The sequence below is a fragment of the Populus nigra genome, chromosome 6, assembly GCF_951802175.1.
Source record: "Populus nigra chromosome 6, ddPopNigr1.1, whole genome shotgun sequence".
In the NCBI taxonomy this organism is placed as follows: Eukaryota; Viridiplantae; Streptophyta; class Magnoliopsida; order Malpighiales; family Salicaceae; genus Populus; species Populus nigra.
The window spans coordinates 7929420-7947165 of record NC_084857.1 but is presented as its reverse complement, the minus strand read 5'-3'; the positions used below and the strand labels follow the sequence as shown (position 1 = coordinate 7947165).

Here is a 17746-nt window from a genome sequence, read left to right as displayed (position 1 = left end):
AAAAAGTAATTGCTCGTGATAGACACGTGAACATTCCCGTCTACAGTCAAAAGACTCAAAACTATTGACAGTGAGTCGGCCAATGAAAAACTTTGACCCCTTCAAAAAGACATATGGAGTCGCAAGGAACCCTTTGCTATATATTAAAATTGAAAATCATCTAGGCGGTGGTTTAATGGTAAAAACTTAGGATTAAAAGGTTTGTTTTCTCTGTAATCTCATGTTCAAACCCTGTAGTTGCTCATATGATGATCACTGGAGAGTTGTATGGTCGTTAACTTCAGGGCCCATAAGATTAATCGAGCTGCGTGTAAGCTGGCTCGAACACCCATATTAAACTAAAAAAAAATTAAGATTAAAAAAAAAAACTGAAAATGATGGAGAAAACACCGTGCAAACTGCAAAGTGACACAAACTTCTATTCACCGAAATAGAATAATTATTTTTTTTACCTTCCATAAAAAAAAAAAAAAGGTTAGCGTGCTCATCGGGGTAATTCGGTTGTTTTCACGTGAATCCTTGTTAATTGTACAACTGTTTATGATAATTCTGTCTTTTAATATTTCATGAGCATAGTATAAATATTATATTATTTTTAAAAATTAAATTTATTTAAAAGTTAAACGGGTTAATTTGACCTTTGTACTTTTTTGAATAGTGTAAAGATTCTTGTACTCTTAAAAGTAAAAAATCAATATAAATAAACTAACACCAGGGATAGTTGCGTATATTTTTATATTTTTAATTAATAGATGAACTGGGTCAATTTAATCTTTTAATAATATTTTTAATGAGCATTACAATAATACACACGTCCTTAAAAGCAAAAAAACATTGCAACCGAAGATATTTTCGTACTTAAATATTAAATTGTTTTATAATTTAGTTTCGTGATTTTGTTAACTTTGCTTCCAATACGTTTATTTTGATATTATATTGTTAACTTGGTATGTTAATTTAGATGGATTTAATTCTTTTTTATTTTAATTTTTTTATTAGTTTATTTTTTAATAACAACATTATGCCAAATAAAAAACCCGCATCCTATAAAAACAACAACGAGTTTTCTTATTTTCCTCTAGGAAGTTTAATTTTTACATATGCTCGATCTGTCATAAAATTAATTAAATTAATTATTTATCAATTCTTAATCGATCAGCCATGGATTCAAACTCTACAACAAATGGATCGACACCTATAATAGGCCTCGTTCAACATGAGATCTGGGTTGACATATGAGTACGTAAAGGTAAATTGATAAAATAATATTTTAAATAGTATAAATATAGTATTTTTTATTATGCATATTTTAATAGATAAAAGTTATTTAAAAAGTTAATTTTATTAGAGTGAAATAAATAAGTGTTTTATTTTTTTTAATGATTTTAATGTTATTTTTTTCTACATGGCTATATTTAATTGACTTATTTTTTGTTGGTTCCATTTTATTAATTTTGACTTTTTTACGAGATATGCAAGAATAATATTTGTAAAAAAGAAAAAATATTTGAACATTTTGTTTAATTTTATTTTTGAAGTATTAAAAACAAGCAAAGAAAAAATAAAATATTACTTTTTTATTTTTAACTATCCATTTAACAGCTCAATTGAATATATTCTATAACATGGGTGAAAAATGTTTAATAGTGTGATAATAGTTGTTTTTAAAAATAATTTTTATTTAAAAATATATTAAAATAATATTTTTTTAAAAATTAATTTTTAACATTAATGTATTTAAATAATTTAAAATATATAAAAAATAAATTAAAAATATATATATTTTAATTTTTTCAAAAATATCTTCAAAACAGAAAAACAAATGGGTTAATCCATTTATCTGTCACTTGACCGCGTCTTACTAGCAATGTGGTAATCTCATATTAGTCCCCATTCTATTTTACCCATCTCTCAACTGTCCAGAGTGTACGTTTTTTCAATTAGATTGCCATCCTATGATAAATATTCAATCAAGTCCTTTTGTCTAAAATCAATGTAAATTCTCATCAGAAAAGGTTTAAATTATCTATAAAAATTACGTTATCTTATTGCGAAAATAGTTGATGTAGATGAAAAACCTTAAAATATTTGGATGCGAGTACCTAATTGAGAATTTTCTGACACATTCAGGACCCAATTGATAAAAAATAAATAAGTTTCGAAGCCAATTAAGAAAGGTTATAGGCCGGGCAGATCTATTCCAAGGCTGCCCAAATTCAAAAGTAAAAACCGAAGTTTCACAAGGCAGGCAGAACCAAAAACAAAAGAAAAAAAAAAAAGAAAAAAAAATAAGTGACCGGCAACATTTCGCTGAATGAAATCCACGTGTCATAAAAACTCAGGTCCCACCGGAGCAAGAATAGGCCCCGCCATATAAACAGAAAATTTGGTATACAAAAGAGAAGAAAACCAGGACTCTCTCTCTGAAAACTCTCCACTATTCCCTCTCCTCCTCCAGTTCACACACACTACTGTCTATGCTCTTCCCTCTTTAAATTTCCCTTTCTCATCCTTTCCGTCTACACTTTTTTATTTTGTTTGGTTTTGCTCAAAATGACGGACATAACAGACGATATAGCTGAGGAAATCTCCTTCCAAGGATTTGATGATTACTGTAAACTGCTTAAAAATTTATTAAACGATGTGTTGCAGAGAGAAGTTGGTACTGAATTCGTCGACAAACTTGAACGCAACCTCACTCTCGCTCAGGTCTTCTCCTTCTCCTACTTTCTTTAGTTACTGTACGTGAGCGATGCCTATTAACTTTAAAATCGTTTTGAATGTTTTCCTTTTTTATATATTTTTGGTGTTCGTTTTATTATTTTCTGGTGTGCGGATGTTGTCATCATTGATGCTATTTCCGCCTGTTTCGTTTTTGCATGGTTTTGTTTGGTTGCGGAGAAAACAGAGTAGGCGAAATTAGTTGCTGTTGTTATTTGTGATTGCTTTCTTCCTGATGAATATTCTTTCGGTGATTATTTATTTATTTCTTATTACGTCCTAATCGTTTTTTATTTTATACCGTGAACGTTAATCTAACGAAAAAAAACTAAAAATAATTTATGTTCCTTTACATATTTGCTGGTTGGTTAGTGTTTTTTTTTTATATGAATTTATCTTATACATTTTTGCTTAGTTTGGCCTCATATCAGTTGTGGACCGGGATGAAAAGAAGATATGAATCAATGAATTTTATTTTTAATTATATCTGTATTTTCATAATTAATATTTAGATTATTGAGAGGAAAATATTAAGAGAAGAGTTTTTTTTTTTTTTTCGTGGGTGAAGAGTGCTTGTAATTTGAGATTGGCGGGGATAGAAGACACTGCCGAGTTGTTGGAGAAGCAGCTCGCGTCAGAGATATCAAAAATGACATTAGAGGAAGCATTGACACTTGCTCGTGCTTTTAGCCATTATCTTAATTTGATGGGAATTGCTGAGACCCATCACAGGTAATTAATTGCTTTTTATGATTTTAGTTTCAGAAAACTTTTGAAATCAAGCATATTGACACTGCGCAATGTATTCCTTTTACGCAGGGCACGTAAGACAAGGAATGTGGCGAATCTATCAAAATCTTGTGATGAAGTCTTTAATCAGCTGTTGCACGGTGGAATATCGGGTGATGAACTTTATGCCTCTGTTTGCATGCAGGTTTGTTTGTGCTGGTATTTTTCTTTTGAGTTTTCCCGAACAGTTTTCTGTTGCCGGGGCTTCTGAAAAATTCAGGGACACATCAACTCAGCCAAAAGAATTTTATAGGCTTCATTTGGTGGAGCTTTTCTTGCATGGTCTATAAGGACTAATAGCTACTGCCATAATTATGAATTCTTTTATTTCCCTGAATTTCTTAGCAGCTAAACGGAGCATATCGGTATTATGTAGTTGCAATTTTTTAATGTGAGTTGTTTAGTATTTGCTAACAGTTACCTATATTGTTTTCTTGTCCAAATCTTGTTCAGGAGGTTGAAATTGTTCTTACTGCACATCCCACTCAAATTAATCGCCGTACTTTGCAATATAAGCATGTTAGAATTGCTGTAAGTTGCTAAAGAATTTGAAACTGATTATTATGTTGAAAAATGATAATCTTAGATATTGTGAGTTGTGACAGTGTCAACTGTTAACCTTGGGACGTGAACTTGCTCTCTTTGCAGCATCTTTTAGAATACAACGATCGACCTGATCTTACACAGGAAGATAGAGAAATCCTTATTGAAGATTTGGTAAAGTTCCAGACCTCAACAATTATGCTTAGGAGCCACACAACCATAAAGTGTGGGAATAGTGATCAAGTGTAAACCTATTTCTCTTTCTTCTTCTTCTTCTTTTTCTTTTTTGTGGTTCATATTATTCTTGCTTTTGTAGGTAAGAGAGATTACTTCAATATGGCAGACAGATGAGCTTAGGCGCCACAAACCTACACCAGTAGATGAAGCCAGGGCTGGCAAGTCAATTTACTTTATAAATCTCAACTCTCCTCTTCCTTCTTTCCCCCCTTGTTCCCTGATTGAAATCACTTGCTTTGGGTTCTTTGGAAGTTTCTGTTTCTGATACCTGATGGGATTATTATTTTGATATCTCAGGCTTGCACATTGTGGAGCAGTCTCTATGGAAAGCAGTACCTCATTTTTTACGACGTGTCAGTAATGCACTAAAGAAGGTTTGTTGTCACTTGATGGTGGTTTCTTCAAATGAATGTGAGAAATTGGTTGGCTTTCTTGCTGTTAAGTTTTTGTATGTTGTTTTGACTGTTGTGTTTCTTTTGCCCTTAGCATACAGGAAAGCCACTTCCATTAACTTGCACGCCAATAAAATTTGGGTCTTGGATGGGGGGTGATAGAGATGGAAATCCAAATGTAACAGCGAAGGTGAGCCTTTTAAATTTGTCTAATATGGTTCTCTGGTCTTGAATTTAGAATAAACTAATATAATTGGAGAAAATATTTCACTCATGGGATCTGTATGATAGAAGTTGTTCATTAATTTAGCTGACAGGCACATGCAAAGAATGAGCCCTAAAATCATACTGTAGCTTGGCAACGCCTTTTTAGGAAAGGCATATATTTTCCTTAGAACAGACATGAAAAAGGAAGTTGCTGCTGCTTCTTTTCAGTTACAATTAGCTGTCCTGATGAATGCCTAAGATCCATTGTTTATTGGAAAGATCTGAAAAAATTAACAGTATCATGGCGTTGCTTAAAAAGCCATTAATTTTTGTGCCATTAAAATTATCTGGTGGTTATTTTTGCATCTTATCATTGTCCGCGTTGTTCATTAGCATCTTCCCTTCAGAGTTCTCACAAAACATTTTCTTGATTTAAACTATCACATGACTAAATCCACACTTTGAAATGACCTTTGCCTTGACAAACAAATACTATTAAAATTGAAGGGTTGCATATTTTTTTCTGGGCCCCAGAGGATTTTCTTGTTTGAATACTTTGTTGATTTTTCTCAGAATTCAGATTGTGTATTTATGCAGGCAACTATTTTATCTTTGCATGGGAAAAGCTAAGTAATTTACAAGGACTGATTTTGGATGTGGCTAATTAGCACTCTACCAATTTTTAGTAGCACTTCATCTTCTTAATGGGAGAAAGTCCGGTTCTGCACACATACTGGAGTGGCAATAGGAGAATTCCTAATTTTCCTGTCATGCTGCCCTATTTTTCTTAGGTATGTAAAGTTGCTAAGAGATGTTGTTTTTATTGTTCCAGGTAACACGAGATGTCTCTCTCTTATCAAGGTGGATGGCTATTGACCTTTACATTAGAGAAGTTGATAGTCTCAGATTTGAACTGTCCATGACTCGCTGCAGTGATAAGTTGTCAAGAGAGGCTCATGAAATTCTAGAGCGAGGTTTGGTTCTTTGGAATATCTAAATTGTTTTTAAATTCTGGAGCAATTCACTTTAAATTATGTAAAAGAATTCCTTTGTGGACAATCAGAGAAGCAGCTGCCTAAGATAACTAAAAGGGCCTGCCCTGATAACTTGACTGGTAATTGTTAGGTGGACTGTTGAGTTGAAGTAATGGTAATTTAGTAAGCTTTTCAGATTATTTTATCTTGAACAATTTTTTTTAAGGTTTGATATGTGAAGTGAGAGAAAATGGTCAACTGAATCATCTTTTGAATTTCAGTGAGTAACAGAAGCTGGTGTTACTTTAAGTTGCTTGGTTAAGTTATTAGTGAGAGAGTTTATCATCATCTGAGTTAGTTTAAGTTGGTGGTGTTCCCTGTGCAGAAAGACAAACTGTCAAGTTGCTTCGTTACTTTTCCTTTCATTCTTCCTATGATTTTCTTTTGTTTTAATATTGGATTGGATTTGGTGCCAGTGCTGTGTTGTCAAATTTGAAAATTTTTCTTCCACATCTTCCTTTTCTCACGATATGGTTATTTGGTATGATGGCTCATGGAAAATTTTCTGCTTTTCTGTGATCGTCTCCTATTCACATAGAACTTGCTTTTATGGTTCCATTGAGTTGTTAGCTTTTGCAATGACAAAATGTGTTTTTTCATTATCTCTTCGCTCAATTCCTGTCTTGGAGAGGGTAGGTACACCTGGAAAATGACTGTTGATTTTTTGAAGTCCCCAGTCAAACTTGGCGGTAAAGTTTCTAGGCAGTTTTAACAGACTCTTGGTATAGAGTAGTGCCCTTGTCAGGTTGGGAGATTTGTATCCAGGCATGTGATTAGTAATAAATACTGTTCATATGTGTGTGTGTTGTGTGTGTGTGTGTGTGTGTGAGAGAGAGAGAGAGAGAGAGAGAGAGATAAACAAAAAAAATTGATAAAAACAAGATTTCCATGTTAATCATGCATGGTTCATGTCACATGATATTTATGGCGATGATTTGCAGGTGTTTTGATCTGCTTATAATGTCTGACGGTTGGTGAATATTGTATGCAGAAACTTCACCAGAGGATCGGCATGAGGGTTGGAATCAACCCACAAGCAGAAATCAAACAAAGCTTCATCACCACGCTCCACCACTTCCCACACAACTTCCAGCTAGAGCTGATCTTCCTGCCTGCACTGGTAAAAAAGAAAAACGGGTCTCACTAATCATTTATAATTATGCTGTTCCTGCAATATCCATAACCGTGACATCCTATCCCAAGTCCCTTTTTATTCACTAGAGATTCGATTGCTATTGTCACTTTTTTCTTAGAGTGATAACCAACTTAGTCAAGTCTGTATACATTTCAATTCCATTCAAAGAGCAGGGGCATAAAACAATCTACCAGTTGTAATGTTCAACTATCAATAACAAAAGTTCATAACTTCTTCAATTTATCTCTTCATGTAGAATGCGGTGATGATGGTGGTTCACATCCCAAACTAGAACTTCCAGGGACTGATTACATGCCATTGAGTCGTCAGGTAAACTCAGTTCTCCAGTAGCAATTTTGTATAGATGTTTCTCTTTATCATTTTCAATAGTATTTTTAACCAAAATAACATTTCTTTTTCTTTTTGTTTCTTTACAGGATGTTCAGGGTTCTTCAAATTCAGAATCTTCATTCCACAAGTCTGGTCATGGTTCTAGCAAATCTATTGCTAATGGAAGCATTGCTAATTCTAACGGCCATCAATCAGCTCCAAGTCCACGTGGATCTTTCACCTCCAGTCAACTCCTTGCTCAGAGAAAACGTTTTGCAGAATCTAAGATAGGAAGATCCAGCTTCCAGAAGCTTCTAGAGCCAAGTCCACCTGAACGTCCTGGAATCGCTCCTTATAGAATTGTTCTTGGCCATGTGAAAGATAAGGTATTGCTACCTTTTGCTGCTTCAAATTTGTCAAATGCTTGAAGTGCGGTACATGTAGAACAGCAAAACACATAACATGAGGAGAATGTAAAACAAAAATCCAAATCCAGTGTCTTTTTGAATGAATGTGTTCTGTTGTTGCGAACAGCAGTCATATATTACAGCTAAAGAAAAAAGGGCAGTGGAGCCCTATTTGAAGTTTTAGGCAATGCCCCATGTCCTCTATGCAGTCAATAGCTTGAAGTCAAATTTTGTTAAGAATAAACAACATAAGTTAGTATGGAGGAGGGAATGTTGGTGCAATTGTGTTGATTATAAGAAATAGATTATTGAAGATATTCTTTGGCAGTGCAAATATTTCCTGTAAGATTGTCCTGAATCAACCTTATGAAATTAATAGCATAAACTTTACTCCATAATTCATGTTAAAAACGCTTGATGGAACATCATTCTCAAATGGAGTTTCTCATATTATTAAAGTATGAGACAACTTTGAGGATGTAGGGATAGATGCTTACGTAGACCAGGGCAGGCAGACTTTTGAAAAATAATTACTGGAAAATTCGAAATCATCCAAGTAAAGGACATGACAATTTGGCATCCATAATTGTGTTATTGATGTATGATGCGACTACTAGCATTAGGTGAATTGTGGGGTCAGTATGAAATACCTCCTAATCAAAATACTTACATTGAAGAAGGAGCTTATGGATAAAGGAAGTGTCATATAATTGTTACTTAATTTATTCATGGGTTTATTTTTTATGTTCCAATGACTTTGGCTGTGATTCTCTTTAATCTGCTAAGGTCTCTTACCATTGTTAACACAGGGTAAGGTTTCTGTTTTTTTTTAAATAATTCAGTCTTTTGTATTTTCTATAAGATGATAAATATCAGTTTACTATGCCTGGTGATTTCAGCTTATGAAGGCTAAAAGACGTCTGGAACTTCTTCTTGAGGATCTTCCCTGTGAACATGAGCCTTGGGATTACTATGAGACAACAGACCAATTGTTGGAACCACTGCTTCTATGCTACGAGTCTCTGGTATTATCTTCTGCATTCTTATACCAACCTAGGCCCTAGCTCCTCTCTTCTCTTGATTAATCACAGAAAAGATTAAAAGTAGTTCTTGCTTTACCTTGTATTATTTTTCATCAATCTTGTTTTGTAGCAATCTTGTGGAGCTGGGGTGCTTGCAGATGGCCGGCTGGTTGACCTGATAAGAAGAGTTGCGACTTTTGGAATGGTATTAATGAAGCTTGACTTGCGTCAGGTGGGCTTTGGTTCGGGTTATAGGTTGTAAGGTAACAAGGTGTTTGTATTATATGATTTAACTTGACTTTTGGAGTGCAACAGGAATCTGGTAGACATTCTGAAGCACTAGATGCAATCACCAAATATTTGGATATGGGAACATATAGTGAGTGGGATGAAGAAAAGAAACTGGAATTCCTAACAAGAGAGCTCAAAAGCAAGAGGCCACTAGTTCCTCCCACCATTCAGGTAATGTGTTTAGACAGCATTTCAGCGACCATTGATCCTGAGCATCAAAATCTTAGCAATAATTTTAGTGGGCATAATCTACTGCAAATATTAAATGGTAGGTCTGTTGGGCTTAACGTATAGGTTGTCAGCTTGAGGCCACAGAGCAACCACTCAATGCAAAATGCAGAAGGGTGTCTATTGTTCTCTAGAATCCTATTTTGATGGACCATAACCGAATAATGGTCTTTTTGAAACTTGTCTTATAATAATGTGACGAGGAAAGCTTATCTTTTTAAACTTCTCTATTGGAAAGAGAAATGATGACAATAATAGAATAAACAATGTTTTTTTTGTTGTTTTTAATATTTGGAATTATGCATACTTGAATCACTCTATGCCTCAGTTTTGAGGTATAAAAGCAGCATGGGGATATGTTTATTTTTTCGGGGTTGGCTGGGGGTTTCCTAAGTGATAATTTTGCTAATTGTGCAATATTTTTCTGGGATCAATATCATGGTCGAGCAGGATGAAAGGTTGGAATCACATGACATTCATTGACTACTGTTTGTATTACTTTCTTGTTAAAGTCTTTATGAGTAACCACTTTCTGCCTTTTGATTTGTTTACAATTAACTAAATGTGATGACACTTGCATTGGTATTTCATGTCTTCTTTCACGAGGGGGAAATCATCTTTTCTGATCACTTTCATGTGTAAATTGAACATAGTCAAACTGCAATCTTTTAATGCACAAGCATGTAAAAAGTTAAAAATAATATAAATCCCGAAGCAATTGCTAATCTATTAGAAACAAATTTGTGAAAAGACTTACAAATTTGTTCCCTGCTCAAGACTAGCATAGCCTTTGTTCATAAAATCTGCAGGTATAGTTTAATGAAAGATACAAGTGACAACACATGTTACTGTAAAAATAGATCTACCCCAAACATGCATGTACATTCACTGGACACAAATGCATGGGACAGGGTGAAACCTAAAAAGCCGTGGAGGAAAATCTTAAGTTTGCTCTTGTGAACAAACATTAATTTCTAATTTGATTATTGTGGTGATATTAAATCCCTTTGGTGAAATTTGTATGATCTTAAAAGCTGTATGGGAAAAATGCCATTGTAACTCATTTCTTGGAGAAAATAATGCATTCTTATATTTTGGCTTTCTTTGCCATTTATTTATAGAAATATAAAGTAAAACTCTCAGATCCTTGATAATTTTGCAGTGACATTTTTGTAATTCCTGATTGCGTTGGAGTTTGTCAATGTGGTTGGATTGTTTAAAGCATCTCTCAAGTAATTGAAATCACCATAGAATTCATTACCTTTTGTTGACTTGAGAAAATGATATTTTCTTCCTGGACAGCATTTCAATATGTGCATTTTATTCATGTTTTCTTTGTCTGTCTTTTGCTTTTTGTGTGTGGATGCCTTCTCTTAATTTGGTTTTTGGCAGGTTGCTCCTGATGTTAAAGAAGTCTTGGATACATTCCGTGTTGCTGCTGAGCTAGGGAGTGATTCACTTGGAGCATATGTGATCTCTATGGCATCCAATGTACGACTAGCTGCTGCTACCTAGACATTTATTTTTATGTTGGTCTGAGATAAGATTACTGTCATTAATAGCAGAATATGTGATTGTAGTTCTTGTATAATAAACATTAACATTGTCTTGAACTTCTTTTTTGGCAGGCAAGCGATGTCCTTGCTGTGGAGCTTTTACAAAAAGATGCCCGTCTTGCTGTTAGTGGCGAGCTAGGGAGACCTTGTCCTGGAGGAACGTGAGTTAACACCTCTTTTATGTTAAATATTAATCTGTGAAATGCGTTCCCTGGTTTATTGTCATATGTTCATAGGAATGTATGGTTAGAGCATGAACACAAGATCAGCAAATTTCATTTAATTTATTTGAAATGGTAATGTGTAAATGCAAGCATGCTTGTTAAAAAGAATGGATTCTTTTATTTACCATGACATTTGAAATTGTGCCGCATATTTACTTAAAGTTTCCAATTTTTAAAAATAAAGTGATGTCCTGTTACTGTATCACTGTATGTCAAATGCAATTGTGATTTAGTGACATTAGTATTTACCCATTGTCGTCACAACTGAAAATTTTTGAGGTATGATCTTTTTAGAGTATTGGAAATATTTTGTAACATGCTGATCTTTCTTTCTGCATTTCAAGACTGCTGATCTTTCTTTCGATGATGCTGTGAGCGTACTAATAGTTTCCTGAACCTGAGGTTTGACAATTTGGTTAGGTTCTGTGTTTGAGGGTAGATCTCTTAATGCTCATTTCACAATTCACTAAGTTTATAGGTAGTAGAAAATGGAGAGTTCTGTGACACTTTTTAGCATAGTACTTTGGGTAACGAGATAAAAAGTTTAGCTTAGTGTTAAGTTTACACTGCATTTACAATAAATAACCTCACAAGATCTATACATATCTTGGAATAGGCTGCGGGTGGTTCCATTGTTTGAAACTGTGAAAGATCTTAGAGGGGCTGGTTCGGTTATCAGGAAATTATTATCAATTGATTGGTACTCAGAGCACATTGTAAAGAACCATAACGGGCATCAGGAGGTATTCATTTTAAAAGCCATTTCGAAATTGATTTAATTAGATTATTTTGATAAACTTTCATTGATCTTAAACATCTCGTGAATAGGTGATGGTTGGATATTCTGATTCTGGTAAAGATGCTGGGCGGTTCACTGCTGCATGGGAACTTTACAAAGCCCAAGAGGATGTTGCGGCAGCTTGCAAAGATCATAAAGTTAAAGTAACTCTATTCCATGGACGAGGAGGGAGTATCGGTCGTGGTGGTGGACCGACATATCTTGCCATTCAATCCCAACCACCAGGTTCAGTGATGGTGAGTTGCCTATATGTGCATCAGGGAAGCCAATGATCAGTTAGTTTGTTTACATTCTATTCTCTCCTTTTATTTTCATTTTTCTGTTGAAATTTGTAAATGCTGTTATTGCTATGCTTCGTTTTAAAAAACGGCCGTTGCTTAACAAAATTGGCACTAGACGTTTTTGTTTTTCACCGTTAGTGTAGATAACGGTGTTTCACATGTATAATGGCTGCAACGTCGTTATATAGTATTAATGGCCGTTATACCTGTTATTTGTGAAAAACACAGTTATTTTCACAGCCTTTAATACTCAGATTTGCGGTTGAAATGAAGCATCTGCCATATGTAACTGAAAAATGAAGAAAAAATAGGAGGAAGAATCGTTTTTGGGAGGCAAATATAAATATAGGAAGTTGTTCTCTCCATAGAAAAGGTAAAAAGGAGAGAAAAATAAAGAAGAAAAAGAAAAACCACTGCAAAATTGAAATGTTATTATATTTATCACTAAAAATGTTATTATATGTTTATTCAATAAAATTATCAAATTAACATGTAAAATTGGAATTTTTTCATGAGTTGCTAAATGATTCACAAAAACGATAGCCACAACCATTATTTTAACCACTAAAATCTACAATCCACATTCATCGATTCCGTTACCGATTCTGTTACCGTGACCGCAATTTGTATTTAGCTAGTATCTTGTATTTTTGGTTCTGCTGATTGCTATTTCTGACTTATATCTGAACTTGTAGACTCATTAATTTCTAAGCATCAGGTCAATTGTTTAAGGATTTAGCCTTCGCCTTCTTATGTTAAACCTGAAACCTGTGATGTCCTTTCAATTGCCAGGGTACTCTTAGGTCAACTGAGCAAGGAGAGATGGTGCAAGCCAAGTTCGGGCTGCCACACACAGCTGTTAGACAGTTAGAGATATACACAACTGCAGTTCTGCTTGCAACATTAAAACCCCCAGAGCTACCTCGAGAAGAAAAATGGCGTAATCTCATGGATGAGATTTCAACAATCAGCTGCCAAAGTTACCGGAGCACAGTATATGAAAACCCGGAATTTCTTGCCTACTTTCACGAGGCTACTCCACAAGCTGAGCTTGGTTTCCTTAACATAGGAAGCCGGCCCACAAGAAGAAAGAGCTCAACAGGAATCGGACATCTTCGTGCCATTCCATGGGTATTTGCGTGGACCCAAACAAGATTTGTTCTTCCAGCCTGGCTAGGAGTTGGGGCAGGTTTGAAGGGTGTTTGTGAGAAGGGACACACTCAAGAGTTGAAAGCAATGTACAAAGAATGGCCTTTCTTCCAATCTACCATAGACCTAATAGAGATGATTCTGGGGAAGGCAGACATTCATATAGCGAAGCACTATGATGAAGTGCTCGTGTCTGATGAGAAGAGGAGAGAACTTGGTGCTGAATTAAGAAGGGAACTCTTAACAACTGAGAAGTGTGTATTGGTGGTTAGTGGGCATGAGAAGTTGTCGGAAAACAACCGGAGCTTGAGGCGGCTTATCGAGAGCAGGCTACCCTATCTTAATCCTATGAATTTGTTACAGGTTGAGATTCTAAAGAGGTTGAGAAGTGATGATGACAACCACAAACTCAGAGATGCTCTGCTTATTACTATAAATGGTATTGCTGCTGGGATGAGGAACACAGGTTGAGCAAAACCGAGTGTGCATCCAGTTGAATTAAACCATGGCTTTTTTGTACGTTTCCTTTTCCTGTTCTCTCCTTTTGAAGGGCTATCATTTTGAAATATTTATGCAGATAATAATACACTAAAGTGGATTTTATTTCTTTAAATGCAAATCACTTATTCTCTTCGACCGATTTTGTAAATTATGGAAACCATTCAAACCTTGTCGTGGTCACTGTCACTAGCAATTCATATTCATCAATAAAACTCCTATTAGACTAGCGTAGCTGGTTGATATCTTTTTCGTTAGGAGGGAGGGAGGGAGGGAGGGATATCGGAAAGGAGAATAACCGTCTGTAAATGGTGATCATGAAGAGCAAGCCCCTAAGCCGTAACTAGGCCCAAAAAGACAGGTATTGGGCCGAAGCTGGGGCCTGGCTCTGTTATGATCTTGGTCTCAGGAATGAAAACTCCTTTGTTGCTCAAGGTCAAGGAGTGCAGATATTCACCAGCACGTATAGGAAAGGCAAGACAGTGAAAGACAATTGCTGGCAAGAAAAAATAATTAAAATCTAAAGGAGTAAGATTTATCTCTTGCGTATATGGGAACTCAATTTATGGGTTTCTTTTTCTTTTAAAAAAAAATAAATTAATATCCGTGAGGATTACTGTAGTACGTCGATCTCTTTATAAAAATCACCGATATTGAGTTTGGTTCTCTTTTCATTAAAACTCTCAATTTGATCCCTAGAAATGACAAGTCTAAAAAGCTCCCTCCTTTTCCCTTGCTACGTGGTACATGCGGTTCTTTTTTCTTTCTTTCTTTTTTTTAAAGGGAAAAAATTAGTCTAATCCTGAAAAAGAAAAAATTATTCATAATTAATCCCTTTTGCTAATAAATGTCATGCATATTGCTAATTATTAATTAAAATGCTCTATATACACGTCGTCCGGATGATATTCTTGTACTATATATATATATACGTACGTACCGGAAGTATGGAATCAGATGTCCTGAATCTAAGTATATATTGCCTGTCTCGTGCACATTGATGATACAGATTTGTTTCCTCTTTTATCTCCATTTCCCTTTTGAGATAAAAAGATGCTATATGTTCTTCAAAAGAGATACCATGCTGCTGCAGTTCTACGGAAGTGAGGTTCAATCAAACATATCTGTGAAACTTGCTATAATTGAAGCTAGCTCAAGCCTTTCCCTTTTCTTTTCCGAGTGATGTCCAGCTTAGTTTGGGTTTTAATTCAAGCCCTCTCGCTTAGCTTAGTGGGATATATATTTTAGACTTCTAGTGACCCATAATGCAGGCATGCACCGGACTGTCTTGTACGTAAATGTTTTTGAAGTGGGAAGTGGTCATGTCATTTCTTTTTATTGGATTCTGACTTCCAGCTTCCTTCCTTTAACAATGCCAAGCATATATATATATATATATATATATATATCATTCATTTTTTAGGTGCAGACGCATATTATTGATCCAACTCATTTCTATCTGCAGTGCATGCCCATCTCTAACTTAATTATTCCAAACCCTAGCTAAGTATACCACCCGACTCTAGCTACCTAACTTGTTCCATTTTCCCATTATAGTGCGAGACTTGACCATTGGCATTCAGAAAATTAAAATAAAAATAAAATCCTGAACATATCATAAATATTACGGTACTAGAGGAATTCTAACCATCCAAGTCTAGTCAGGAACATAATTATGCAAGCCTGTTTCGGCATGTTTTCAATGTCAACTCAACATCATTGTACACATATAGTGGATTTGATTTCTCTAGTTCATTCTTCTTCTTCTTCTTGATAATTATATACAGAATCTGTAGAATAATTAGGGAGAAGCATTTATTTCTTGGGAGAAAGTGAGAAGTGACAGGACAAATCTGGTTCGCGAATTACTACTGTGGTATTCTCTCAGGAAGTACATGCCCCATTAACCGACAATGCAAATCCTTGATGATCAATCTTGAGCAGGCTTGCCTGAATTTAAACTTCAACACAGCTCAAAAGTTGAACCATCCATCCGTTAGTAGTACTGATCAAGTCCGCTACAAGAAGAAACTCCCAAATATCACCAATCTAAAACTTTAATAAATTTATATATTTTACCTACCTCGTGTATTATATATGAAACCATTCATGTAATATCTTGAAGTTTGTTTTGAAGGTTAAATTGAGGCTTTCAATAGAGATAATGAAACTATATATATGGAAGTTTTTACTGGGAATTTGAGAATTGGGGAAAATGATATATCATGGAAGTCAAAAATAAATAAATGATTTGTCCAATGGACAATCAAATATGATATGGTAACAACCTACGGGAAAATCTAATAATAGATCTCAAGGGGGGCCATAACATGAGAAATTTTCAACTATCCAGCTAAATGCCACAGCACAAGTTGTGTTGAATTGACACTGACCATATGTTTACTTGATCGCAAGTGATGTCCATGTCCAACCATGAAATGAAGCTCCAATACAATATCGTGCAGATAAAATTAAGGCTAATCTTGTTGCTGAGGGTACAAGTGCAGTATCTGGATGTATTATTGTCCTTTGCTTGATGCCTTCTTGATGGAGGATATATCTTGATCTGGCGGTCAGTTTTCAATTTCGATACCTTTTACAATATCAGGGTCGATAAATACGTACAAAAATAAAAATAAAAACCCCTGTTAAAAACTATGAATAATAGGTTGACAAGAGACAATATTTTGAATCACATCCATGATTAATTAGATTCGTGGAATAAAATAAATATTTGGCGTCAGCTTAGTATAGTGGCAATTGGTAGCTCATATATAAGAGTTTTCTCGTAGCTCTCCCAATACAAAATTGATATATAGATATATATTATAGTTTTGAAATCTAGCTTGATCCGGGATCTAACTAACCCGGCATTGGAATGGAGCCGGGTTGAAGAAAAAATAATAATAAAAAAATTCAGTATGACCCGATTGACCAGGCAAAACCCAGTTAAAAACTCGGTTGCAATTCGTTGATTTTTTTTTTTACTAAAACAACATCATTTTAATTTTAAAAAATTTAATCTAAACAATTTGATCAAAATCCAGAATTCGATTCTCAAACGAGGCTGGAACTCAAAATGATTTATGCTACATTGACAAGCGACAATTATAACAATAAAAAAGAGAGTGGGATAGATGACTGATCTTTTTAATTTCAAGAACTAATTATCAAATCATGCATTATCATTGTTGTTGTTATTCTCGTATAGTGCACCATTATTGGCCGTCACAATTACCACTAATCCGAATGAATGACGAAGAGATCGTGCATAGCTGGCAAATTAATTAATGCCAATGGGGCTAATTAAGCTTCTTCAAATTTGCTTGGTGAAATAATATAGGAAGGCCCAATCAAAGGGTTTTGGCTAAGCCTCCTGGCATCCAGCCTTTGGTCACGTATTCAATTTCTCATCTTGATTACAATAATTAGATTAGTCCCTCTTCATTAAACTCATCTTTCTTACCCCCTTAACACAATCAACCGACTCCAAATGTGTGTGGGTTTGTGTGTCTATATATTGACTTAATAAAAAAAGAAAAAATGTATATATATTAGGGGCCGGGGGGAGGTGGAGGGGGTTAGGATACTAATCCAATAGTTGAGGAACATTTTTTAGGTCGGCTGATCAAAAGAATAAGTCCCACACTATCCAAATCCAATTTATTAGGGGAAATGCATGACAACGACCACCACCTTCTAAATCTCACCGTCCACGGGACCTAAAACGTAAAAAACGTATGAAGGCAGTTAATTAATTAATTTGAAAGATCCTCGATTCGCCACATGAGCAAATGACCACCATCATGCACCTTATGCGCCACCACCATTAAAGCTTTGCATTGATGGCTAATCCCATTTGATTAATAAACCTTAAGAAGAGCTCCAAGGCTCCAAGGCTCA

The 17746-nt window shown here is 34.9% G+C and overlaps 1 protein-coding gene across 1 annotated transcript; it reads left to right on the top strand.

Annotated features, from left to right (window-relative positions):
* Positions 1–2423: 2423 nt before the first annotated feature.
* LOC133696830 (phosphoenolpyruvate carboxylase 4) lies at positions 2424–13981 on the top strand. Its single transcript, XM_062119109.1, has 20 exons — positions 2424–2709; positions 3290–3453; positions 3541–3655; positions 3964–4041; positions 4159–4227; positions 4370–4448; positions 4588–4664; positions 4777–4872; positions 5722–5863; positions 6915–7043; positions 7315–7388; positions 7496–7774; positions 8695–8820; positions 8948–9049; positions 9133–9279; positions 10729–10827; positions 10965–11053; positions 11733–11859; positions 11945–12151; positions 12989–13981. Exons 1-20 carry the CDS (start codon positions 2554–2556, stop codon positions 13814–13816), a joined length of 3183 nt encoding a protein of 1060 aa, XP_061975093.1. The 5' UTR covers positions 2424–2553; the 3' UTR covers positions 13817–13981.
* The last annotated feature ends 3765 nt before the right edge of the window (positions 13982–17746 follow it).